Source organism: Ahaetulla prasina, chromosome 2, assembly GCF_028640845.1.
Source record: "Ahaetulla prasina isolate Xishuangbanna chromosome 2, ASM2864084v1, whole genome shotgun sequence".
NCBI classification, from domain to species: Eukaryota; Metazoa; Chordata; class Lepidosauria; order Squamata; family Colubridae; genus Ahaetulla; species Ahaetulla prasina.
Genome location: NC_080540.1, coordinates 163,121,639 through 163,148,895, shown reverse-complemented (window position 1 = coordinate 163,148,895; position 27,257 = coordinate 163,121,639). Strand labels below are relative to the sequence as shown.

Below are 27,257 nucleotides of genomic sequence, written 5' to 3'. Positions count from 1 at the left end.
CTGCAAGTTCAAGTCCCACCAGGCCCAAGGTTGACTCAGCCTTCCATCCTTTATAAGGTAGGTAAAATGAGGACCCAGATTGTTGGGGGCAATAAGTTGACTTTGTAAATATACAAATAGAATGAGACTATTGCCTTACACACTGTAAGCCGCCCTGAGTCTTCGGAGAAGGGCGGGATATAAATGCAAATAAAAAAAAATAGCAGTTATTTTATGAATGAAAAAGTCCTCACCGGAGATATTTTCTTTTGATTATATTAAAATCTGAAATGGGTTCCACTGGCCTTCAAAGGTTTGGACCCTTTGGGGTTGAACTGCAGGTTCAACACTGCCGGCTGATTGGCTGCTGTTTCGAGGGGTTCAGACAGGGAAGAGTCCCAGCCTTACTTTAGCTGCCAATGATAAAACCTTAAGGCCTTCCTTAGAATTCCCACATTGTTTAGGGGAAGTCTTGACAGCTAAATTGGTATGAGTCCAATATAAATGCTGGAGCATAGATATTCCTTGGCTAGCATCCTAGTACATGTCATCTTTAATTATATGTGAGAAAGGTTATGGAGATGAGGAGTCTTGTATTACAGGAACCTTTGGAGGCTCCGTGCATTGTAGGCATAGAAACATGCTATGTCTCCTGTCCATAAGCTCCTATTTCAGTTTTAATGGTCATTTAGAAAAGTATACAGCTCATTTTCAACAACAGCACATCCTCCATGCAGCCTGCAAAACCTTAAATATAAGAACAGAAATAGTTCTTGCTACGAAACAGCCAATCAAACCTCACAGTAACAGAGGAAATTTAAGCCAAAAGGGAACAAGATTGTAAAGGCCTAGGAGAACTTTGGCTAATTCTGAAAGGTTAATGGTAGACATTAAATGGGGCTTCCTGGAAGAGGACTTTGAAAGGTGGGGCACTCCACTGAAAAATGGCTTATTCCAGTCCCCACCAGGCTCCCTGTGGATGATGGGGGCCCTGAGAGAAGAGCTTCAGTGAAACCATTATCCCTGGATCAAAGTCAGAGGGAGCAGAAACATTAATGTACAACCACATCAATAACACATTAAGCCTATTGTCTCCATGCTAATTGAGACCAGGGAGCTTCTCCTGAGACATAATAATAGTTTGGGGCTCAAGGAGGTGGACTTGGAACCATTTGCTAATGCTTCAGAGAGGCATGGAGAGGCCATTCTCTCAACTTTGCCTAGGATTCCTGTCTTTCTATTATTATTTATTTATTATTTTATTATAAACTTTAAAAAAAAATGTATATTGCCTAGTTTGTTGCATCAAAGTGCAACAAAATGCAAGTGGGGACAAAAAAAAACCTTTGGTATAGAACTGAGATCCTTGGTGGGTATATCTGTCCTTTTGCAACATACTGTAGGACATGTCCTCCTGAAGCTTGGATGCATAGAGTTTCCAAAAAAGGCTTCCTGGTTTGGTTTAGCAAGCACCACTCTGGAGCCTTAATCTGCTCTGTGGAATCTGAGCTGCTCAGCCGAAGAGAGCTGTTCGCCAGACCTCAGCAATTTCATCAGTTCTAGCAAACCTCTATAGCTGCTGTTTTTCAAACTACTCAAGAATGAGATAGGGGAGTCCATTAGACATTTGCCCACTTTTCTATTTGCCCTGGGCCATCCTTGCACACCCAAACTGAGAAATGTAAATGCAAGAACAATATGCTGACGTTCATAGGTTGTATAGGGCTTTTTGGTTTAGATATGAAGAAGCCAACTAAAGTAGCTTTACCCAAACTGGTGAACTACAAGTGTGTTGGGTAGGACAGCAGCTATTGAAACAACCAGAGAGTCCACATAAAAATGTCTTTGAGATGTTTTAAATGGGAAACAGCACCCGAAAGGGTTGAATAAAGAAAAATCGAACATTGTGTGGGATGTTGAGAAATGACAGTCAAACCTGTTTAGCATGTTAAAGCTGAGCCAGAGGTGGCATTCAGCAGGTTTCTGACCAGTTCTGGAGAACCAATAGCAGAAATTTTGAGTCGTTTGGAGAACCAGTAAATTCCACCCCCGCCCTCATCTATTCTCTGCCTCCGGAGTCCCAGCTGATCAGGAGGGAATGGGGATTTTGCAATCTCCTCTCCTTGGGTGGGGTGGGAATGGAGATTTTACAGTATCCTCTCCCTCGAGTGGGGTGGGAATGGGGATTTTACAGTATCCTTCCTCTGCCACGCCCACCAAGCCACGCCCACAGAACCGGTAGTAAAAAATTTTGAATCCCACCACTGATGAGCTATAGTATTTATTAAGCTACACTGTATTCAGTGAGATCACAACTGTTTTTGAAGCATTGGGTAGCTAAAGTGCATTCCTCAATAGTCCTCTGTCTTGGAACTTCAGGCTCCTAGTCCTCTTTCCCCATCTTCCTTCCTTCCTTCCTTCCTTCCTTCCTTCCTTCCTTCCTTCCTTCCTTCCTTCCTCCCTCCCTCCCTCCCTCCCTCCCTCCCTCCTTTTCCTCACTCACATTTTTCCATTTTCAAATGGGTTCAAAGCAACCCATAGGGAGTTCTAGGCCATCTTTCATCGTCACTGGCCTGTATAGAGACCTGTTTAATTTCAGCATGGTGGCTGCGCCGCATTCCTTCTTGGCATGTGAGTTGCCCAAACTATTTCCTGAAGTGATACTGAGGAGCTAAACAAGGAGGAATAGAGTGGCATCCTCCCTACTGGAGGGTAGAATATTTTGAGAGGAAAATGTGTGTGTAAGGTGTATTTTTCCTCCTTCATTTTCAGGAGGATGATTTTCTTTTTCCAACTTAGGGGTTAAATGTCCACTGCAGATGTCTCGGAGCAAATGCAGGCCTCCACTTCATGCCCACGCCAAGAAACCTTGGTGTTTAACAACAACAACAACAACAACAGAGTTGGAAGGGACCTTGGAGGCCTTCTAGTCCAACCCCCTGCCCAGGCAGGAAACCCTACACCATCTCAGACAGATGGTTATCCAACATTTTCTTAAAAATTTCCAGTGTTGGAACATTCACAACTTCTGAAGGCAAGTCGTTCCACTTATTAATTGTTCTAACTGTCAGGAAATTTCTCCTTAGTTCTAAGTTGCTTCTTTCCTTGATCAGTTTCCACCCATTGCTTCTTGTTCTACCCTCAGGTGCTTTGGAAAACAGCCCAACTCCCTCTTCTTTGTGGCAACCCCTGAGATATTGGAACACTGCTATCATGTCTCCCCTAGTCCTTCTTTTTATTAAACTAGACATACCCAGTTCCTGCAACCGTTCTTCATATGTTTTAGCCTCCAGTCCCCTAATCATCTTTGTTGCTCTTCTCTGCACTCTTTCTAGAGTCTCAACATCTTTTTTACATCGTGGAGACCAAAACTGGATGCAATATTCCAAGTGTGGCCTTACCAAGGCATTATAAAGTGGCACTAACACTTCACGTGATCTTGATTCTATCCCTCTGTTTATGCAGCCCAGAACTGAGTTGGCTTTTTTAGCAGCAAGTGCACACTCTCTCATACTTTCTCATAACATAACACACTTTTTCACAACACCATCTATTTCTCCTTCCAGGTGCCCTTCGGAGCAGTGCAACTTGTTCGAGACTGGCTACAGATAAGCGGGCAGGTGTTTCGACCAGCATGCGAACACCCAAAGAGGCCCATCCGTGGCTTGGAATGCCCCAATACGGAGGTGAGCGGAGCCCGTTTTTGGGGCTTCTTCCGCTCTGTGTGCACCAAGCCTGAAAAGTTCTTCCAACGCTGCTTTGTGCACAACCATTGCCCGCTGCTCTTTGTCAGTCAAAGCGGGCGCAATCTGACACCGGCTGACTTGCCAGCTGCTCAGCGGGAACAGCTTCTTCAGATCTGTGATGATGCCCTGTGTGAAGCTGTGAAATTATTGGGTGTCGCAACAGTCATTGGGGTTGGGCGCTTTGCTGAACAGCGTGCCCACAAGGCTCTGTCAGCCGCTGGTATCCCGGTACGAGTAGAGGGGGTAATGCACCCGTCCCCTCGCAATCCCAAAGCTAACAAAGGCTGGGATGCCATCATCCGAGCAAAACTGGAAGAACTAGGCTTGATGGCTCTCATCGCGGACTAACTGAGAATTCCATGTTGAAGAAAGCAAAGAGCCTTTGCTTTGGTTCTCATGATTTCTGGGTAACATCGGAAGCATTAATTCTTCTGCTGGACTGATTAGAAGAATCGTCTAGCCTTAGGTCTACATATTTTTTTACACTTTTACTTTCACTACTCCTATGAATTACCCTCCTGAGGTTAATTCATCATTTAGAGATTATCCAGATTTATTTTTTTTTATAAAGGACAAGCCCAGATTATATTGTCCTCGGTGCTAACACTTATTTAGGTGGCTTCATTCAGTTGGCTATCAGTATCTTGATATACTTCACAATAGGTATTCAGGTTGCAGTTTTGTGCAACAATATTCCAATTGAGATTTTGCCTTAATCTTTGTCCTTTGGGGGTGACTTGGCTCCTTAACACTACTTATGCTGATGGACTAATAATTGAGTCAGCCCAGTATTGTCTACTCTATCTATAGCCCTTTAAAGCCTAGATACGCTCAATTTTTTATATGTAGAGCAGATGCCTTGACCCAGAGCCAAAATTGTGAATCAAGAGGGAGGTGTGCATTATGGCAACTGTGGGAACTGACTCCACATAATTGCTTTTAATGCTGCTGTAATTCACCTTTGCATATCAGAAGCTGGGTTCTAGAACACTAGAAAAATTCTAACTAGAAGTAGGAGGAATGAGATCTGTGGTCCTGTATGTTTCCACATTACTATACTCTTTGAGACGAGCAGTTCACATCTCGTTCCTTTCTACTTTTTGATCAATGGATTTTTGGGAAAGGAACAAAGAAGAGGAAAAGGTAGGATAAGATGCTCCCCTCCTTCTCTTCATTTCTTGGTTTTGTATTGTTTTGTTTTTAATTAAAAATTGCAGCTAGCTACTCTTGGCTAACTGCTGAGTAAGAAGCAGCAGCAGCATTTCTGAAAATATCTGTTCAGGAATTTGAAGGAAAAATGCAGGTGTATTCCACGTAGACCAGATTACCCTGCAGTCTTCTCAACTGCCTGCTACATCCTGGGGGGGGGGGAGGGGGGAACAAATTTGTAGAAACACTCCTTTGTTGTTGCTGTACTAAGTAAGCTTGGATTAAACATTGTCTGAATGTGGGAGTTTTGGTGCTGTCCGAATTTGGTTGTTTTCTTGCAGATGTTTCATTGCCTAATTACCCAACTAGGTAATATTATTGGCGCAGTGACGATGTTATCTAGTTGGGTAATTGGATAATGAAATGTTTTCAGAAAAACCAACCAAGCTCAGAAAGTACCAAGGATACCACAGTTCAACCTTGAGCTACAAATATTCTCTTCTATTGATACTGCCTCAATGTGGCTACTGTGCTTTTGGGGTGTAGCCCCATTACTAAAGTCCAACAAAATGGATGTGTTGAGCATGGGGGTGGGATTTGATCATCGCAGAGCTGAACTTGGTTCAGAATCAATCCATCTCTGCCACTCAGCCTACATTTCTTGTGTTATCCTATGCAAGTTATATATTTCCTTGTATCAAGTTTGACTTCTGGTTTTCTTGGTAATAATGCGGAAATGTTTTGTCTTCGTTTTCTTCCAGGATTAAAAAAAAATCCTAGTCTTACATTCTTTGATTGTCATGTCATCTCCTAGCCAGCTACTAACTTAGTCCAGTCCTATTTAAGTTTATTTGGTTCTTACTCAGTCAGACAGGTTTACTAGGTATTGCTACCTGCTGTGACTTTAGGAGTTTATTATTTAAAAGCTGGGAGTATCCTGCAGCACAGCAGTCCATCTTTGGCTTTGAGGAGCCGTATTAATAGACAGCAATCCATTATTTTATGCCAGTCTGGAACATTTAAAACGATGGTGCATTATTTTTGAACCCTTTTCCTTTAATAGCCTCCAAGCCAAAAATACGATGCTAGTGCTCTCACATAGCCAATAGGATAAATTACAGCATTTGTAATTTTGCTGATTTGAGAAATGAGCGATGGAGCCTATGTATCTTGAATGAAAGGATCCCGATTTCATTTGGGGCATGTCTAGGGAGATGATGTTAGCCAGAGTGGATTCACTACAGTAGCAGCAGGGCCACCCGCTCAAAATATGGATCGCATTTAAAGCAGATTAGGAAGAGGATGTTCTTAATTGAAAAAAGGAATACTGGTGGGATGAAACAACGTACCACCCATGCCTCAGATGAACACAGGGGCCGTGGTGGCTCAGGCTGTAAGATAGCCTGTTATTAAAACACAGCAGCCTGCAATTACTGCAGGTTCGAGTCCCACCAGGCCCAAGGTTGACTCAGCCTTCCATCCTTTATAAGGTAGGTAAAATGAGGACCCAGATTGTTGGGGGGGGCAATAAGTTGACTTTGTAAATATACAAATAGAATGAGACTATTGCCTTACACACTGTAAGCCGCCCTGAGTCTTTGGAAAAGGGCGGGATATAAATGTAAATAATAAAAAAAAAACAAAGACAGATAGTCCTCGACTTACGACCACAATTGAGCCCAAAATTTCTGTTGCTAAGTGAGAGAGTTGTTAAGTGAGTTTTACCCCATTTTGCAACCTTCCTTGCCAGAGTTGTTAAATGAATCACTGCAGCTATGAAATTAGTGGCATGGTTTTGTTTTGTTTTTAATTTGCATTTATATCCCGCCCTTCTCCGAAGACTCAGGGCAGCTTACACTATGTCAAGCAATAGTCTTCATCCATTTGTATATTATATACAAAGTCAACTTATTGCCCCCAACAATCTGGGTCCTCATTTTACCTACCTTATAAAGGATGGAAGGCTGAGTCAACCTTGGGCCTGGTGGGACTAGAACCTGCAGTAATTGCAAGCAGCTGCTGTTAATAACAGACTGTCTTAGCAGTCTGAGCCACAGAGGCCCTTGTTAAGTGAATCTGGCTTCCCCATTGACTTTGCTAGTCAGAAGGTCCCAAAAGATGATCACATGACCCCTGGACACTACAACCATCATAAATATGAACCAGTTGCAAAGCGACTAAATGTTGATCATAGGACCACGGGGATGCTGCAACAGCCATAAGTGTGTAAAATGGTCATAAGTCAACTTTTTTCAGTGCCATTGTAACTTCAAACAGTCACTAAATGAACTGTTGTAAGTTGAGGACTACCTGCATTTACATTGAACTCAACTGGACAAAAATTATTGGAGAAGTTCTGGGATGACCCTTTGCTTCCTTCAACCAAGCAGTTATTGCCTCCTGTATAAAGAATCTTGTGCCGTATTAGGAGGGCAACCTAAGCTTAAATAGAGATCTGCCGTCACTGTATTTATTTGACCTTAGGAAAGAAAAAGACGTTGCTTGCATTGAGATATTGCCAGCAGTTTCCACCTGTATTAAATTAATAGAGTGGTATATAGTGTTTTGGCTGAAGATATACCTCCTTTTCAATGGTGAAATCCAAATTTTTTTACTACCGGTTCTGTGGGCACGGCTTGGTGGGCGTGGCAGGGGAAGGATACTGCAAAATCCCCATTTCCTCTCCACTCCTGGGGGAAGGATACTGCAAAATCCCCATTCCCTCCCCACTCTGGGGCGAGCCAGAGGTGGTATTTGCCGGTTCTCCGAACTACTCAAAATTTCCGGTACCGGTTCTCCAGAACCTGCTGAATTTCACCCCTGCTCCTTTTCAGTTGGAGGTACTGAAACTCCATCTGTGCATTTATTTTAGCTTTTGCATTTTTCTCTCTTGCTTGTCATCCTTCAGATCTTGTTGGACATTGACTCAACAGCCTTTAACCAGCATGGTCCAACAAGATTTGGGAAAGGCCACTGTTTCTCCAACCTTGCTCTAACTAACAACAACATGGATTCTAAACATGCAATGCACAGAGTTTTGAGGTCTTCCCATTTGTATCTGTAGCTAATCAGTATGGCTTCTCTCCTACAGATAAGAATCGTAACTTAAGACTCTTAACAGAGTTTCCTTTGACAACAGCATCTGGGTTCTTCTCTAGGAACTGCTGGAATTTTTTTTTTCCATACTATTTTTCCAGTCCAGATTACTTTTGGCACATTCCTACGGTGGAGAATATTGGCGGGTTACTGTGGGGAGGAATAATCTGCATTGTTATTGTGAATTATGCATTGCTATGATGGAAAATGTCAAATACGATGCTACTTTGGAACACCGAATGGTATTTGCTTGGCCCAGCTATGTTGTCAGTGATTACCTACTCGAAAAGAAAAATTATACTCATTCTTCACCGTTTACTGGAATGTATAATGCTTAATTAATAATGCACCCATTTTATTTCTAGCATTGATGTAACAAGCTTAAGAGTCTCACTTTGAGGCAGGAGGAGCGATTGACAGCTGATAAAATGCAGCCATCTCCATTGTGGAACAGAAGCCATTCAGGCCTGGTTCGGCTGTGGTGCAGAGGAGATGGCTGGCAATGTTGTTACAGCACTGACACTTATTTTTCCACTGGAGTGAATCTTCCAACTCCTCCCTTGGTCTTTTCCTCCACCCTGCCCAGAATTACTTAGCTATATTGCACCCTTTGATATTTGTGCAATTTTAAAAATAAATCGTGGGGGTTTTTTTGGTGGGTCGTGTTTTTCTTTGATTTCTTTGTCTTGCAGAGGGTAAAAATTCAGCACAAATTAATGTGTGTGTGTGTGGGGGGGGTATGTGGGCGGGGGGAAGGACTTTTTTCTGCCTGCTTTGTGGAGCCAGGTGAGGATGGGTGTTATATGGTTTGAAAGCAGGCACCCATATTTTCCAACGAGTATTTCTGCTGCGCAGAAGGAGAATTTAATTGTATCCTCTCTGAAGGGGCCACATCAGAGGTGGATTTCAGCAGGTTCTGACCAGTTTTGGAGAACCGGTAGCGGATATTTTGAGTAGTTCAAAGAACCGGTAGTAAAACTTCTGACTGGCCCCACCCCCATCTATTCTCTGCCTCCCAAGTCCCAGCTGATGGGGAGGAAATGGGGATTTTGCAATAACCTTCCCCTGCCATGCCCACCAAGCCACACCCACTGAACCGATAGTAAAAATAATTGAAACCCACCACTGGGCCACATCTATGGCTAAGTGTTTCTGAGCATGCCTTCTAAAAGTCAGTAGCTTACACACAAACACACTCACACGGAGAGGGGGAGGGAGAGAGCGAGAGGGAGGGACCAAGCGAGAAAAGAGAGAGAGAGAGAGAGAGAGAGAGAGAGAGAAATGGAGTTTGGCAATCCAGAGCACCCTAAGAGCCATGACTGAGTGTATGTTTCATGCTGAGGTTGTCTTGCATCTGTTGCAGATTTTCAGCTATGATCAGCAGGAAGCAAGCTTATGCAGCCCATAGCTGACATTCCTGACTCTCATTTTATCCTTTTAGTTACCTATCAGATTGAAAACTGCAGAGTTTGAATAGTTTTAATCAATCCAGCAGTGCGATCTTTGCCTTCTTGACATGGCATAAGCCTTGTGTTTACAGCGTAATGCTTTTTTTTTTTTTTTTTAACCTTGCCTGCCATATTGTGAAAAAAGAAAAAAAAATTACAGGTGGTAGGTCTACTTCATTTTCCCATAGGGCAGAAAGAATCCTGTACATGCTTAGAGGGACTCAGCCATTGGGCCAGGAATTTAGAAAAATAGCCAATACTGAAAGTAGGAAGAATAAATGTTCTTTATATACAGGTTGCAGGTATGCCTACTACGGCATATGTCTAGCTGGTGGGTTGGTTTTGAGTTGTTAATTCCTTTCTGTTTGGTGAGGTGCTCTTTCTCTTTTTAAAGAAAGCTAGAAGAGCACTTCATGACTTTGTTCCCCATGTTAATGTTAAAAAAAGCGTTAAATTTTTTTCATTTAGAACTAGTGGTGGAGCTCTTGCCCCACAATCAGGAGGTTGTGAGTTCGATCCTAGGTAGAAGCAGATGTAGGGTCTCCTGCTTGGGCAGGGGGTTGGACTAGGTGACCTGCAAGGTCCCTTCCAACTCGGTTAATCTGCTGTTGTCTCAGTGCTTATATACCTTGGTGATATAAAAAGGTGTCAGAGAGCTCTCTCGCCTGCCTCCCTCTGGCTTTGAGGTTGCTGCCATCAGAAATGCATCAAATCTCCTACAACGTCTTCTAATTTAGAGATCTATAAGGTAAAGGTAAAGGTTCCACTCACACATACGTGCTAGTCATTCCCGACTCTAGGGGGCGGTGCTCATCTCTGTTTCAAAGCTGAAGAGCCACCGCTGTCCGAAGACGTCTCCGTGGTCATGTGGCCGGCATGACTCAACGCCAAAGGTGCACGGAATGCTGTTACCTTCCCACCAAAGGTGGTCCCTATTTTTTCTACTTGCATTTTTTACATGGTTTCGAATTGCTAGGTTGGCAGAAACTGGGACAAGAAACGGGAACTCACCGTGTTACACGGCAGCACCGGGGATTCAAACGCTGAACTGTCAACCTTTCGATCGACAAGCTCAGCATCCTAGCCCCTTGAGCCACCGCGTCCTATAGATCTATACATCTCACGAATTTAACCCTTTACCTTGAGATGGAATGTGGCCGCTAACCCCATGCTGAGAGCTCACTGTACTCTTAAATGGTCTAAGTGCCATCAGATCACCACCCCAGAGTGAACAAAAAAGAATTCTAGGCTTCCTTGTAACTCCATCTCCATCAACAGCTGTTACCATCTCCTATCAGCTTGTTACATATCATCAGGAGGCCTGGGGAAACCACATTGCCTTTGTGCTCATAAGGAAAGAGGAATTTCATTGGAAATATCTTCCGCAGCAGAATTACAGGCATCTGTGATAGAGAACAAGTGGTGAAGCATGTTGCGATGCAAACAACACCTGTTAAGTGCCTGCGTGCAACACAGCAACACCAATAGGAAAGAACTAGTGTGATGTCGCAATGCACGGTTTGTCATTTTGGCACCATATTTAGACATGGGCACCCATGAACAAAATTCACCTTGTGGTTTGTCAGAACGGTGCCAAGGATACAGTTTTAATTTATCACTCGGAAATTTTGTGATGCATTCCTCTGAAGCTAAGCTTTCATACAGCAACAAGAGAAAGTTCATAGTCCTCATTGCTGGTGCGGTAATCCCACTCTATAAATTGTAGAGAACCTTCCATGAATATAGTGATTTAACTGTGGTTGAAGAGTGTAAATAATTGATGTGGCAATACCAGAGAATACTGTAGTAGAACAGAAGACAAAGAATTGGAGAAGATCAGAAAGTATCAAGGTGTGAAAATGGAAGCTGAAAGATGGAGCAAACCGCCATGATGGTCCCAGTGGTTAGTAGCAAACTGGTTACCTTTGAAAATATAATAATAATAATAATAATAATAATAATAATAATAATAATAATAATAATAATAATAATAATAATAATATCAGAGTTGGAAGGGATCTTAGAGGTCTTCTAGTTTAACCCCCTGCCCAGGCAGGAAACCCTACACCATTTCAGACAAATGGCTGTCCAACATTTTCTTAAAAATTTCCAGTGTTGGAGCATTTACAACTTCTGCAGGCAAGTTGTTCCACTGATTAATTGTTCTAACTGTCAGGAAATTTCTCCTTAGTTCTAGGTTGCTAGGTTGCTTAGTTCTAGGTTGTCCATATCTTGGACAACACTTAGTAAATCTGCACATTGACAAAATTTCCATTTGTCAATTACAAAAAGCCACACTGCTTGGATCCACAGATAGGGATCTGGATGGGGAGGAATGGGCTTCAACTCAACCCTACCAAGACAGAGTGGCTGTGGGTTCCGGCGTCCCGGTACAGTCAGCTTACGCCTTCGCTGACTGTGGGGGGTGAAGTTCTGGCCCCCAGGGGAAGGGTGCGCAACTTGGGCGTTCTCCTGGACATTCGGCTGTCTTTAGAAGAACATTTGACGGCCGTCGCCAGGGGAGCATTTTATCAGGTTCGCTTGATGCGCCAGTTGCGCCCCTTTCTTGACCGGGACTCCTTACACACGGTCACTCACGCCCTCGTTACCTCTCGCCTGGACTATTGCAATGCTCTCTACATGGGGCTCCCCTTGAAGAGCACCGGGAGGCTCCAGCTAGTCCAGAATGCGGCTGCGCGGGTAATTGTGGGAGCATCACGTTGCTCCCATATAACACCTATCCTGCGCGGCCTGCACTGGCTGCCGGTAGCCTTCCGGGTGCAATTCAAGATGTTAGTGCTCACCTTTAAAGCGCTCCATGGCTTAGGACCAGGCTATTTACGAGACCGCCTTCTGCCACCGATAGCCTCCTAACGACCTGTGCGCTCCCACAGAGCGGGCCTACTCTAGGTGCCATCAGCCAAACAGTGCCGGCTGGTGACCCCCAGGGGAAGAGCCTTCTCTGTGGCAGCACCGACCCTATGGAATGAGTTACCTCCTGGGTTACGCCAACTTCCTGACCTCCGTACCTTCAAGCGGGAACTGAAGACTCTGCTATTCAATCGGGCAGGTCTAGCCTAAATATTATTTTAATTTTGATATTTTAGTTTAACTTAGTTTTTAATTGATTTTAAATTGTATTAATCTATTTATGATTTTATAGTTTAGGGTTTTATATCGGTCGTTTGACCGTTTTTAGTTTTAAATTGGCCGGTTAAATATTTCATTTTAAATGTATTTTAAATTTATTGTGTACCTATGTATTTTAATAAGGCTGTACACCGCCCTGAGTCCTTCGGGAGAAGGGCGGTCTAGAAATCTAATTAATAAATAAATAAATAAAATACACTACACCAATATATTACAACAAGCTAAGGATATCTTTGGGAATAACTCAATGTACATACATGAAGGGCAACATCAGTCAAAAACATATGCTGTAATTTCACGCTATTGTGTATATGATAATGTACATTGCAATACCTGGAAATGAGTTGAAGAGCAAGGAGTTGGAGAGAAATCACAAAGTATAAAAACCAGCAAATAGAAGTAGAACAATTCTGGCAAAAGAAAGCCTAGGTGGTACCAATAAATAATAGCAGGGGTGAAATCCAGCAGGTTCTGACAGGTTGTGGAGAACTGGTAGTGGAAATTTTGAGCAGCTCGGAGAACCGGCAAATACCACCTCTGGCTGGCCCCAGAGTGGGGTGGGGATGGAGATTTTGCAGCATCCTTCCCCTGGAATGGAGTGGGAATGGGGATTTTGCAGTATCCTTCCCCTGCCACGCCCACCAAGCCACACCCACAGAACCGGTAGTAAAAAATAATTGGATTTCACCACTGAATAATGGTCACCAATTCCAAAAGATCTTAACACCATTGGCTTTGATAAAATCACCTCAGTCAATTGCAAAAGGTAACTTTACTTAGAACAGCTTATATCTCCTGCAACAATACGTTTAATATTATTAAACAGCATCTGCCTATCTAGGTCCTTGGGAAGGACTTGATAGATAGGCAAAATTGCCAGATCCAGTCTAAACATTTGACTGACTGCATGACTAACCTAATAATAATAATTGTGATATTCTAATATCAGTAGGGATCCATATTTCGTCTTGCTGGACTCGCTTAAATTTTAAATTATCAAATTGATTTTATGGGTTTTAAATTTTTTGTAAATTTTAGAGGGTAATATTTTATCTATAAGTAGCCATATCAAATAGGTTTTTTAAGGGTTGTTTTTAGTTTTGTATTGTTGTTTTCTTTCTGTATTTTATTCTTGGCTGTACACCGCCCTGAGTCCTTCGGGAGAAGGGCGGTCTATAAATAAAAATATTCTATTCTATATTCTATACTTAATACTAATCAAATGGTAGAACCTTTCTTGAATTATTCTAAATTATAGATGTCCAACTGTATCTGCAAAGATTTTTCCAAATGGAAACCCTCTTGAATTTATTTATGGCTAAAAGGGAATCAACATCCATTCAAGGTAACTACTCTCATGTCTTTCACTTAATGTATTTATGGACATATAAATGTGATCTCTTCTTAAAATCCCCAAAGCTTTAAGCAAAAACTGTCTACTATTGACCTCACCCCATTCCTAAGAGGTCTGTAACGGGCGTGCATAAGAGCACAAACGTGCCTACCATTCCTGTCCTATTGTTTTCTTTCATTATATCCAATTAATATAGTTATTACATACTTATATTTATGCTTATATATTGTATAATTATTTCATGCTTATGCTTATATATACTGTTGTGACAAAATAAATAAATAAATAAAAATAAACAAACATATAGTCTCCCTTCACAGGACTCTGTATACATTCTCATCACATAAAACACCCCATGTAATTTTTTGGAAGAAGGTGTTGCCCCATTTAAATTAGCCATTCTCTGATAATTAAATAAGAAATTAACTCTGAATACATTTCAGTGCAAGGCTAATCTTTCCAAGAGAAATATATTTACTGCATTTACACTTTTTATAAAAAAAATGCATTTGTAAAAATGCTTCAGACGAGTCTTACAAAAGTAGCGGGTATAGTAATGGTACTTCGCTCCAGCTGTCACAGAATTAGTAACATGCTGCTGCTAAAATGGCTTCAAGAGAAGCTTGACATAAACCAAGATGCAATCAAGTTTATTTAGGATATTCAAGTAGGTCATAAGGTATAGATAAAGGTTCCCCTTGCATATACGTGCTATTTGTTCCTGACTCTAGGGGGCAGTGCTCCGTTTCAAAGCCGAAGAGCCAGTGCTGTCAGAAGACGTCTTCATGGTCATGTGGCCGGCATGACTCAATGCCGAAGGCACACAGAACACTGTTACCTTCTCACCAAAGGTGGTCCTTATTTTTCTATTTGCATTTTTTATGTGCTTTCGAACTGCTAGGTTGGCAGAAGCTGGGACAAGTAACAGGAGCTCAACCCATTACGTGACATTAGGGATTCGAACCGCTGAACTGCCGATCTTTCGATCGACAAGCTCAGCATCTTATCCACTAAGCCACTGTGTCCCCTAAGTAGGTCATAGGTGTGTCTAAATGTTCTTACTTTTACTATTTTTTCCCCTACTTTTATTGCTAACCTTTTATTACTTTTACAAATAATTCAAGGTAATGAAAACATCTAATCCTTTTTCCTCCTCTGTTTTCCATACATCAGCTCAGAGCTTGGCTGAAAGAGAAGGACAGGTTCAAGGTCACCCAGTTGGCTTCGGTGGCTAAGGTGGGACTTGAACTCTCTTGCTTTCTAGCCTAGTGCCATAACCACCAGACCTTTCATACAGTTGAGAATGTGAAGGCTATAGCCTTTGTCCTAACCTAGATAGCTGGCTTATGTACTGGGGTTCTTAAAATTGAAACACATTTGATATATTAGTCCCCCCCCCATGGAGCTGATTTTTAAGAAAAGTTGAAATACAGGTATATTTTTTGTATTATGAATAATAGCATTCCACTAGCACTGTTTATTACACCAATTTATATAACCACCCCTTCTCACAAACAAGAGACTCTGGGTAACATACAATAGAGCTAAAAACAGTTAATAAATACATTAAAAAGTGCAAGCACCAAACCAAAACAAAGAATAATAGATGAAGGGATGTTAAAAATAGCAGACACTGAAAGACATGTTGACATTCTTGATAGATGGAAAGGTCCTGGTTATGACATCCACCCGCAAAAGGAAAAGAACAGCGCAGCTACCCAGGGTGGCAAAAGTCCAGATTTTGTAGCTGATTGATGAAAAGTTGTAATAAAAGGGCTTTTAAGAATGCACTGTTTTCTTTGAAGAGCGGATGTGGCTTCACATTGTATATTTGTATATCACATTATATATTTGTAAATAAAGGAGTCTGGAATAATGCAAGTCTCTTTTTCTTTCCTCCCTGGGTACTGATGGGGCACTAAAACTGCCCCATGGAATTGCCTACTTCTAGCAAGTGGCAGTCAAACATGGCTATATCGTGTTGTTTCTCTGAGTCCCAAGGCACTCTTTCCTTAGAGCCTGAGGTCATTACCTCACCCCTCCTCTCCATCCCAACCAACCTGCCCCATCCAGCTTTTGGTCTCCTGCTGCATTAACCTGAAATCTGAGATTTTACTTCAGAACAAACAGATGGGACTGAGGGCTGGAGGGGAAGCCACAGGCTTGTCAATGGAGGGTGGGAAGCAATCAAAGCAATTCCCTGCCTCTCACTTGCATCAAAGATCACTTTGGATCGAATTGTCTGCCTTTTTTTCAGCATCCGGTGAGAATCACTTTTGGGGATCAAAAAACCCTGACCTCTAAATGCTGAGGTGATGAAAGAATTCACTGTTCTGGCCTAACGGAAAGAGAGAAATTTGAGACCGAGTCTTCCATTTAAAGGACAAAAACGTTGCAAAAGCTACAAAGTATGGCAAAAGACTTGTTCCCCATGCTTTTTTTTTTTTTTTTTGGAAACAGTGGGTTTCCTCCTTTTCAGACACATAAACCACTCTTAGCCTCACCCATTTCTGGAAACCTGTTTGAATTTCCCACTATGTGTGTCCATCTTTTTTCATTCTCTCTGGTTTTAATTCTCCTGGTTTAGTACAGAAATTTTAAAAAAAATAATCTGGTTTTGGGAGAACCCTTTGCTAGAAGATTCCTGCTTTGAACATGTGATTGGCTGTCCTTAGGTAACACTACAAAACTCCATGCTGAAAGTATTCCATTTAAACTTGACCCTACAAGATTCAGGAAGTGTTGTAAATTGCTTCTTTTATGCAGGCTTTCAGTGCTATTGTAAATGATAATTGCTAGAGATGGATTGTTTGAGATTCTTGGCTTAAAATGTTGCTGAAAATTACTGGTATGGTTTTACTTACCTTTGTCTTTTTATTGTGAATTCAGCTACTCTGATTTTATGGAATTCATAAAAATCACACACAAATTCTGCTGGACATTTAAGATCAATGCACTGTGAATCTTCACAGTGTCACTGGAATGGTTTTGTCAGTAAATCTGCATGACAATTAGGAAGAGGATGGTCTATTAGATAGCTTAGCTGCCTCAAGTTATTTATAAAAAAGAATAAATGCAGGATTAAAAAAATATTAAAAGAATTATGCAGCAGTGTTATAAAGCCAAATCCTTTGGCTTCCGTCACACTATAAAATCATCATGTCGACTGCAATTTATCTAGCTGGGATTGTGTAAGAGGAAAGCTGAATTAGTCTATTGGCCCTTGTAATCTGTCTCACATCCAGTCTACATTTGCATAACCAATCTTTCTGTCCCCCCCCTTTCCTAAATCTCACCCCAATTTGAATCCTATTTTAATCTAGCCATTTTATGCCCCTTATGCCTTTTAATAAAATTTATTAGAAAAGGTGCTCTCAGACTTCTGATTTTTGGCTGGGATTACATACATATTGAAATAATTATCACGGATACCCACCTCACCCCCACCCAAAAAAGTCCAGAAGTGTTAGGAAGGACAAACAAGAGAAAGAGAAAGATTGGGAAGGAATGGTCCCAGATCGGTGGGTTTCAAATTTTTTTACTACCAGTTCTGTGGGTGTGACTTGGTGGGCATGGCATGGCTTGGTCGGCGTGGCAGGGGAAGGATACGGTAAAATCTCTATTACCATCCCACTCTGGGGAAGGTTACTGCAAAATCCCCATTTCTTTCTGATCAGCTGGGACTCGGGAGGCAAAGAATAGATGGGGATGGGGCCAGTCAGAGGTGGTATTTACTGGTTCTCCGAACTACTCAAAATTTCCGCTACCGGTTCTCCAGAACTGGTCAGAACCTGCTGAAACCCACTTCTGTCCCAGATGTTCTGTCCCTAAGGGTAGGACAGGATAACCTGTAAGGTTATTCTTTACAACCTTTTGTCTTCATTTCTTTATTGAAGCCTAATCAGGTTCTGCATGTTACCCTCAAAACAACTCTGTGAAATAGATTGAACTGAAGAAGAAATAAGATAGATCTAAGATTGACTAGTTAAACATCACAATGTTTGAAGGAACTTTAGGACTCCTAGGTTGATGGTTCAGAGTAGGGCTGTCAAACTCGCGGCCCATGGGCCGGATGCGTCATGCGCTGGCCACGCCCACACCTGGTTTAGTGAAGGGGGAAAAAAAATCACGATACGTCATGTGACGATGTGAGTTTGATCTCCCTGGTCCAAAGGAACAAATATTAGGAGATATGCATACTTCCAAGGACACTGAAGAAGTGCTTTGTAATCTGTTTGAATCATACAGTCATTTGTTGATGACACTTGAAATCACTTGAATTCTTCAGACCACAGAAGTTCCCGCAGATGGATAATTTTTTTTCACTAGAACTTAACACCTGAGCACTGAATTTACAAAAAGAGACGGAGGCTACTCTTCTATTTTTCCTGTTCTCTGGGATTTCACTGATGGTTGTGCCTTGAGATGGGGCACTTTTCCAATTTTTACAGCATCAGTACCAGGTGGCTTGTGAGTTATTTATTCTTTAATTGCAGAGGGAGATGTTCATGATGAATGAAACTTCCTATTTAACTGAACAATTATATGAAAATTACACATATTTATTCACTAAATGAGCCTTTAATCAGGAAATCGACTGGCTATGAATTCCATAGGCTCTTGATGATAAAACAAGTCCTGAAACATTGGTGCAGAAATGTTGCAAAAAATAAATTTACTGAGACATTGGAAGGGGTGGGAACTTGTGTCTATAAATTCTATTTTTTTAGCATGTATCATTGACCATCGAAATAATTTGTTTCACCCTATTGTAATTGTCATTGATCTCCTTATTACAATGGAAAACTGTGGTATTGTAAAGTGATTTACAATCATTTTTGACAGGAAAAAAAATCAGTGATAGTTTTTGGAAAATAGATAGACGATCAATGTCCTATTCACCAGTGTTCAATATGATATCTCGATTGTTTCCCAAAAATATAGATACTGTTGATTCATTTTGTATTTTTCTTCTTTTTAATGCTGCGTCTAATGGCTGCAAGGCCTTAGATCTCAGTTATTTAGCAGCTGATTGTTTGCCAAAAATGTGAAGTCTTTTAAAAAGTAATCTGTTGATTTTAATAATATAGGCTCTGCCATGTTAATTATGGTAGATGGGCTGCCGTTGCTAGATTAATCAAGGCACGTTGTCATACAGTTATTTGTGTAGATTCTAAAGTGTATGATAAGTGTATTCAGCAGCTATGGAAAAAAAACTTTTTTTCTTTTATGAATAGAGAAGAGCAACAAAGTTGATTAGGGGATTGGAGGCTAAAACATATGAAGTATGGTTATTGGAACTGGGTATATCTAGTTTAATGAAAAGAAGGACTAGGGAAGACAGGATAGCAGTATTCCAGTATCTCAGGGGCTGCCACAAAGAGTCAAGCTATTCTCCAAAGCACCTGAGGGCAGGACAAGAAGCAACTAATCAAGGAGAGAACCCACCGAGAACTAAGAAGAAATTTTCTGACAGTTAGAACAATCAGTGGAACAGCTTGTCTCCGGAAGTTGTGGGTGCTCCAATACTGGAAGTTACTGGAAGTTTTAAAGAAGAGATTGGACAACCAATCTCTTTTCTGAGATGGTATAGGGTTTCTTGCTTGAACAGGAGGTCGGACTAGAAGATCTCTGAGATCCTTTCCAACTCTGTTATTTTGTTATTCTGAGAAGTAACTTTGTACTGCAGAAACAAACCCTCTGAGGATGGGGTGCTATGAACTATCCTTCCCTCTGGAGCAGGGGTGAAATCCAGAATTTTTCCCTACCAGTTCTGTGGGCGTGGCTTGGTGGGTGTGACAGGGGAAGGATATTGCAAAATCTCCATTCCCTCCCCTCCTGGGGGAAGGATATTGCAAAATCTCCATTCCCAACCCTATCTGGGGCCAGCCAGAAGTGGCAAATACCACCACTGGCTGGCCCCAGAGTGGGGTGGGAATGGGGATTTTGCAGTATCCTCCCCTGCCACGCCCACCAAGCCACACCCACCAAGCCATGCCATGCCCACCAAACCATGCCCACAGAACCGGTAGTAAAAAAATTTGGATTTCATCACTGTCCAGAGCCCTTGACATACCTGAGAGATTATTTTGGAAGATGTGGGGAGAGCAAGATTGCAGTGGTCAGAAAGGACATAGTATAGTAAAAAGAGATATTTTTTTGGTGGGGGGAAGGAATTGGTGGAAATGATATCAATGGCTCCTAAAACCACACATCTTTGCTTGTTCAAAGCGAAGGACTTGACCAGATTTGAGGTGCCCTGCTTTAGCAATCTGGAAACCCTTTTGCCTCAGATCTCAGTTCTTGTTGGGATGCTAGAGCAACAGCCTGATATGAATTTACATGGACATTAGCCACTCAGTGGGTTTGCTTAATTTATCTTATGATTTTATAAATCAAGGCTATTTGCTCAGCGTCAGAACACGTGTGAGGAACTTGGGAGACAGTCTCTAAAATAGTCTACTTGAAGCTCTATGTTTCTGTGACATATGGCACCAAATCCAGCCTTGCTCATATTTTTTTGGCCTCTGGTTGCTGTTGTTGTTTTCAATTGTAACAGGAAGCAGGGCCACAGAATGTTGGCTTCCATGAATGGAAGCAACGTGAATCATTTTTCTTGGCCAGAATTTCGAGATACATTGCTGGTTTGGCATTCTTCTTCTCTGCTGAATCCTCAGCGGTAAGGATGTCTGACCTGCCTAACCAAATATAGCCTTTTGTGCAGTCCCCAACTTACTCCAAAGGCTACTTCCCACATTATAATATTTAATATGACCAAACCAGAGGTGGGGTTTCAGCAGGTTCTGACCAGTTCTGGAGAACCAGTAGCGGAAATTTTGAGTAGTTCGGAGAACCGGCAAATATCACCTCTGACTGGCCTGCCCCCATCTATTCTCTGCCTCCCGAGTCCCAGCTGATTGAGAGGAAATGGGGATTTTGCAGTAACCTTCCCCTGGAGTGGGGTGGGAATGGAGATTTTACAGTATCCTTCCCTTGCCACGTCCATCAAGCCACGCCCACCAAGCCATGCCACGCCCACAGAACCAGTAGTAACAAAATTTGAATCCCACCAATGGACCAGAAGGGAAATTTCTTTAAAAATATGAGAAGTAACCAGGCTAAAGATATTTGATTAAATTAATTTAAACTCAAGTAGATCAAATGGGGACTTTGGCCTAGTCCTACCCAGCCAGCATGCATATGACAAATTAAGTGCAACTGTCATCTTCCCTAAAAGTGATGCACTTCTTGGCTACTATCTCCTGCTGGGTTCAGGAGCATGACTTCCTGTTGGCTTGACTCCAATGACATCTTCCTTCACCCTCCCCCATACCTTTCCTGAACTTTCCAGTGATTGAGGGGGAGAGAGAGGGACTCGTTTCCTCCTCCTCCTCCCTGAGGGGTGGATGTTTAAGCAGACTGACAACCTCACCTGTGAAACGTACAAACTAGATAAATGATTGTTCTTAAGCGTTGCCTCCCATCTTTGGAAGATAATTAGAGCTTCCTGTGAAATAGAATGGTGAGGCCTGCTAACCACAAGCTATGTTCTGTCCAGGGAAATTGCTTTCATGCAGGAGCAATTTTGCTCTGAGCTATGGGAGCCTGACAGTGATAAATCCATGCACAGCTGGGTTGCTCAGGAAGAATCCACGTTGCGTTCAATGGTAGAGATGGGTGCGACGTCGGAACATGGGGGATCCTATTAGCACCCATGAATACCGCCTTATTCTTACTGCAGTGATGAGATCTATTTTTGCCAACCATTCCACACCGATAGTCCCCAATGCGAGAATCTTTCTTTGGGCTCTTTGAATGACCTGAAACCACTTGCAAAATGAATAGATTGGGGTGGAAGGGACAAAACCTTGACATCTTTGGTGGAATTTCTTCCAGGAGCAGAAGAGGCCCACATAAGGGAAACTGGTTGAAATCACTTTCCGTACATGTGTTAATTCAAAAGCCCCCAAATGCCTGCTTGGGGTTTTGTCCCAACTGCTTCAGTTGTGAACTCTCTCACAAAAGAGCCTTATTGAGATCACCTTCCCGGAATGACTGTGCTGGGAGGGAAATACTTATTATGGAAAGTGGCCGAGGGTAAGAAAGCACTGATAAGCCATCCAAGCTAAGCAGATTTAAGCTTCTGTTTATTGAAATGGGGGGTGGGGGGGAGTTAAGTACATGCAGTACAGTTTCTATAATATATAACATGTTGATCAGAGTGTTTGCACTGTTGGAAATTTAACCTCGTGGATGTTTAGACTCTCTCTGTTCAGCTGGGATTTCAGTTAGCAAGATTTAGCGGTCTAACCAGATGACCAACATCTCCATTCCCCAAGCCTTCTCAAACTAGCTTAAAACGGATCCAAGACTGAGATTATTATTATTTTTTTTTTTTTTTTCCAAAAAGTTTTTATTGGTCAAAAAAGGTTTATACAAATACATATCAGGTATGGTAAATTTTCATTTTTCTTATACAAGATAAGAATTTTACTCAAAATTTTAAACACATACAACAGCCATATGGCAAGCAGGTGATACGAAGTAGCTAAGTTTATCAATCTTACATACGCAATAAAGAAGGGTCAAGAATAATCAGAATATCATACAAAGGAGAATAAGGAAAACCAACACAATACCAAATATCATTGTCACTTCCTAGTTTTGGATCTCAGAACTCTGGGTTCAGCCTGACCCAACTCCAGGGTCGCAACAGCGGCAGCCGCCTCCTCCCCATGGTCTATAACCTCCCCTTCTTCAACTCCTGGGTCATCTAATTCCAGGAGGGCTTTGTGTTCCTCCACGAGGCCGCAGCCTCCATAATTGTACTAATTTTTTCGTAATGCCCTCCCGGAAAATCATCAATCCTCTGGCATCAGCCATCTGAAGCCTACTCCCTTCTGGTACAATTTGCTTGACAAAAAGTAATATTTCTTTCTCATTTCACGTACCTGTCTGGGAATCTGCCTCAGAATGGCTATCTCCCTGCCCCTATAAGTCAGTGCCCCACTCCTATGTTTTCTAAGAATTTCATCTCTCGTCTCTCTTCTCACAAATTTGACATGAACCTCTCTAGGAACTGCATGCGTGCGTGCATATTTTGAATTAACTCTATAAACTCGATCCACATCCCAATTCATAAAGTCAACACCTCTCCCAAGAAATTCTCCCAACAGTTTAGTCACAACATCTCTCAAGTCTTCTTGGTCCACTTCTTCCAGATTTTGAAACCTAAGGAAATAAGACATTTTATCCATCTGTAGTCCAAGCACAGCATTGCCTGTCGTCTCCTCTCTTTTCTGCACTGCCGCATCTCACCCTCAGACCTTCCACTTTCTGCTTGTTTTCTGCTGAGACTTGTTGAGTGTCCTTTAAAATCCTTTTGGATAGTCACAATTTCTGCTCTTATTTCATCAGTTTCTTGTCCATATTAGATAACTTTTCCAAAATTCTCTCCATTTCTCCAGCAGTTGGTCTCTGACCTTTGCCATTTAAAAAATTTTTAAAATCCTCAGGCAAGCACAGTATCCTTGTAATTTCCTCCGGATCCACCAGGGGCACTCACAGGAGCAACGAGTCCAGAGTACAGTTAGTCAACCAGGAAGTCAAGGGAAGTGATGTCATCAAGATTCTCATAGTGAAGGCGGAAGCTGGACGCCACCATTGTTCTCAGAGGAGGGGGCCTCAAACCTCCCTCCTAAATTTCTCCATCACCTCTTCTCTCCAGAGCTCCACAAAACCGGTAATCTTGTTATTTTAAGTTCTCCTCTCTCCAAAGTGATTCGTGCTCCTTCCAGTCGCAGGGGAGAGAAACCCCCCCGCACTCCGGGGCACCCCACCCACATTTGCCGTTATCTCCTTCCTTCTCCTTCCTCAATTCTTCTCCGCTCCTGTTCGCCACCAGGCTGCTGCAATTATAAATCCAAAGCCCCGGTGTCACCGGGCACAGCGGCCCAGGCGACGACCAAAATAATGGCCGCGGCCTGAGGCCTCCGAACCCCTCCGAGCCTAGGACGCGCCAGCATCGGTCCCCCCAGTCCTGTATATCGGCTGGGAGACCCCTGGCGAGCCGTCCGTGCGGCAGGTGTCCTTTTCGGAACACCTGGCCCCTAAGGGCCTCGGAGGCGGCCGGATTCGGACACTGGAGGCAGGAGAGGCACCTCCAGATGTCCGTTGCCGCCGGATACCGGAAGTCGTCTCCAAGACTGAGATTATTTTGACTGTCTGCAGATCTATTCAGACATTTGGAATATTTGGCCCATGGTCACGTCTATTTTTTGCAAGCTTACAGAGAATTGTCATCCGACTATTCCTTGCCCCCTTTTCCCATGACACTGCTGAGCACACAAAACCACAGTTGCCCTCTCCCCTGCCCTAAATCTGACTGTTCTTCCACTTCCACTTCTACCTATTCTGTGCAAACTTCTTGAACTGTAAGTGATATGGGCTGTTTTTGGAGCAAGACTTTTCAGGCTGTAGTGAAATTTCCTTATTCACAGGAGCAATTCCAATAGCAAAAGATACACAATATAGCATTGTGTTTCCCAGGGTCAGATAAGGGGCCGGGATAGCTCAGGCAATAGAGAAGCCTGTTATTAAAAACACAGAGCCTGCAATTACTGCAGGTTCGAGCCCGGCCCAAGGTTGACTCAGCCTTCCACCCTTTATAAGGTAGGTAAAATGAGGACCCAGATTGTTGGGGGGGCAATAAGTTGACTTTGTAAAAAAAATATACAAATAGAATGAGACTATTGCCTTATACATTGTAAGCCACCCTGAGTCTTCGGAGAAGGGCGGGGTATAAATGTAAACCAAAAAAAAAAAGGACGTCATGCAATCAACAATGGGCTCATGTCTCTCAAATGCTAAAGACATGTCTCTGCTTGGTAGACCCTTTGTACATGCCCACCCTATCTAAGTTAGGGGTGTTCCATCTGCCTTGTACACATGACATGTTCCCCTAGATCAAATATTTCAGTGAAATCCCTCTAGTTGTACCGTGTTAAAGGGCATGTCATGGTTCTTCTTAAACCTTTAAGGAATTTACCTTTCCTTTCTACTCTGATATATAGATTGTCCTCGAATTACAGCCATTTATTTAATGAGCATTTGAAGGTACAACGGCACTGAAAAAGTGACTTCTGGCCATTTTTCATACTTACAACCCTTGCAGCATCCCCACGGTCATACGATCAAAATTCAGACGTTTGGCAACTAGTTCCTACTTATGACAATTGTACTGTCCCGGGCAGTGGTGGAATTCAATTTTTAACTACTGGTTCTGTGGGCGTGGCTTGGTGGGCGTGGCAGAGGAAGGATACTGCAAAATCTCCATACCCTCCCTACTCCTGCGGGAAGGATATTGCAAAAATTCCATTCTCACTCCACTCTGGGGCCAGCCAGAGGTGGTATTTGCTGGTTCTTCAAACTACGCAAAATTTCCGCTACTGGTTCTCCAGAACCTGCTGAATAGCAGTCCTGGTCCTGGGGTTATGTCATCCCCTGTCGTGTCCCACTCCTCCGCTGACGGCCAGGTCAGGGAAATCCGAATCAGGCTTGCCTCCGCAGCTCTGCCCAAAATCCTAGCAAAGTCCTCAGAACAGGCAGGAGACCAGTAAGTGACTTCAGCAAGATAAGTTCGACTTTGCCTGACTCAGAGATTGCCAGAAAGCAGATCCTTTTTATAGGCCATGGGGTGTGGCTCCATGACTCAGCACTCATTAAGGCCTGCCCCTCCCTTCCTTCTGTTGCCTCCGCCTATCCAGTCTTCTGATGCGAGGGTCACTCCAATCAGCAGCTGTTGGAAGTAAACTTTCCTCAGGCTCACATGCTGTGGAGGAGGGGGGGGTCTAGCTGCTCCGTTTGCCTGGGCATGGAGCCAGGGCTGGGGCCGGGGGATGCTCCCTCCTCTTCAGCTTGTCTGGGAATGGAGCCAGGACTGGGGCCAGGAGGCATACATTCCTCCGTGTTCGGAAGCAGATAAGCAGACCCCGGCTGCGGTGAGAGCGGACAAGACACAACATCCCCTTTTGCAACCTTCTGACAAGCAAAATCAATGGGGAAGCCAGATTCACTTAACAACTACGGTGATTCACTTAACATCTGCAGCAACAAAGGTTATAAAATGGAGCAAAACTCACTGAAGACCATCTCGCTTAGCAACAGAAACGTTGGGCTCCATTGCGGTCGTAAGCCGAGGACTGCCTGTACATATTTATTGCCGTTTAGACACGAGCAAAACTCAAACTTGTTTGACTTCAGCAGGATGCTGCATCTTGTGCATGTAGACCATACCCAAGGACCAATTTTATTACAGCATGGTCATAGTATTTATTTATCACACAAAACCATCTCAGTAAATGCTAGCATGTGCCCATGATGAATCTGTAGCTTGTTTTAAGAACATAGGCAATCATTAGTTAAGGTGGTAATGGAAGACTGAGCTTTTTTTTTTATAGTTCCAGTGGCACCTCTCAAAGAAATGTTTTTGAATATTTGACAAGCACAATCCAAAGCGCACTGAAGATGTCTCCTCAAATGGGGAACAAAATATTTGCAACCAAATCGGCAAGCTTGCAACTCAAAAACCAACAATGCACCTCTCAAAGATTTTGGGCCAACCGCATGTGATGCAATTATCCCAATTTGGAAGAACTTGTACCATGAAAGGCGGCCATGTCCTTTTTGTTTCCTATGGAGGCAGCAGCTAGGCTCCCCCTCTCATTTTCCCCCCCATGGTTCAGCCCACTTTAGAGTTTATAGTACAATTTTCATTGCCTGTTGCCTGAGAATGGTAGGAAACTACTTGTCAAGTTTTTGGAAGTGTATTACTGCATTACACTGGGACTGTAATGTCAAAAAGAGGGCTGTGAAAATATTTACAGACCCCTCACATCCTGGACATAAACTGTTTCAACTCCTACCCTTAAAACAACGCTACAGAGCACCGCACACCAAAACAACTAGACACAAGGACAGTTTTTTCCCGAACGCCATCACTCTGCTAAACAAATAATTCCCTCAACATAGTCAAACTAGTTACTAAATCTGCACTATTAATTTTCTCATCATTCCCATCACCCATCTCCTCCCATTTATGACTATATGACTATAATCTTGTTGCTGGTATCCTTAAGATTTATATTGACTATTGACCCTATGACTATCATTAAGTGTTGTACCTTATGATTCTTGACGAATGCATCTTTTCTTTTATGTACACTGAGAGCATATGCACCAAGACAAATTCCTTGCGTGTCCAATCACACTTGGCCAATTAAAAATTTCTATTCTATTCTACACTGGGGCTGTAATGGTATGTGAGAGTGATCTTGA

The 27,257-nt window shown here is 42.6% G+C and overlaps 1 protein-coding gene across 4 annotated transcripts in view; it reads left to right on the top strand.

Annotated features, from left to right (window-relative positions):
* SMUG1 (single-strand-selective monofunctional uracil-DNA glycosylase 1) overlaps window positions 1-27,257 on the top strand; it is a 92,899-nt gene that overhangs the window by 18,864 nt on the left and 46,778 nt on the right. For 3 of the 4 annotated variants that reach the window (XM_058173863.1, XM_058173866.1, XM_058173864.1), the window contains one exon: window positions 3,546-14,222. In XM_058173863.1, coding sequence (XP_058029846.1) covers window positions 3,546-4,073 — 528 coding nt within the window. In that variant the 3' untranslated portion in view covers window positions 4,074-14,222. Of the gene's footprint in view, window positions 1-3,545; window positions 14,223-27,257 lie in introns of those variants that run through there. The other variant, XM_058173865.1, reaches the window with a different exon arrangement.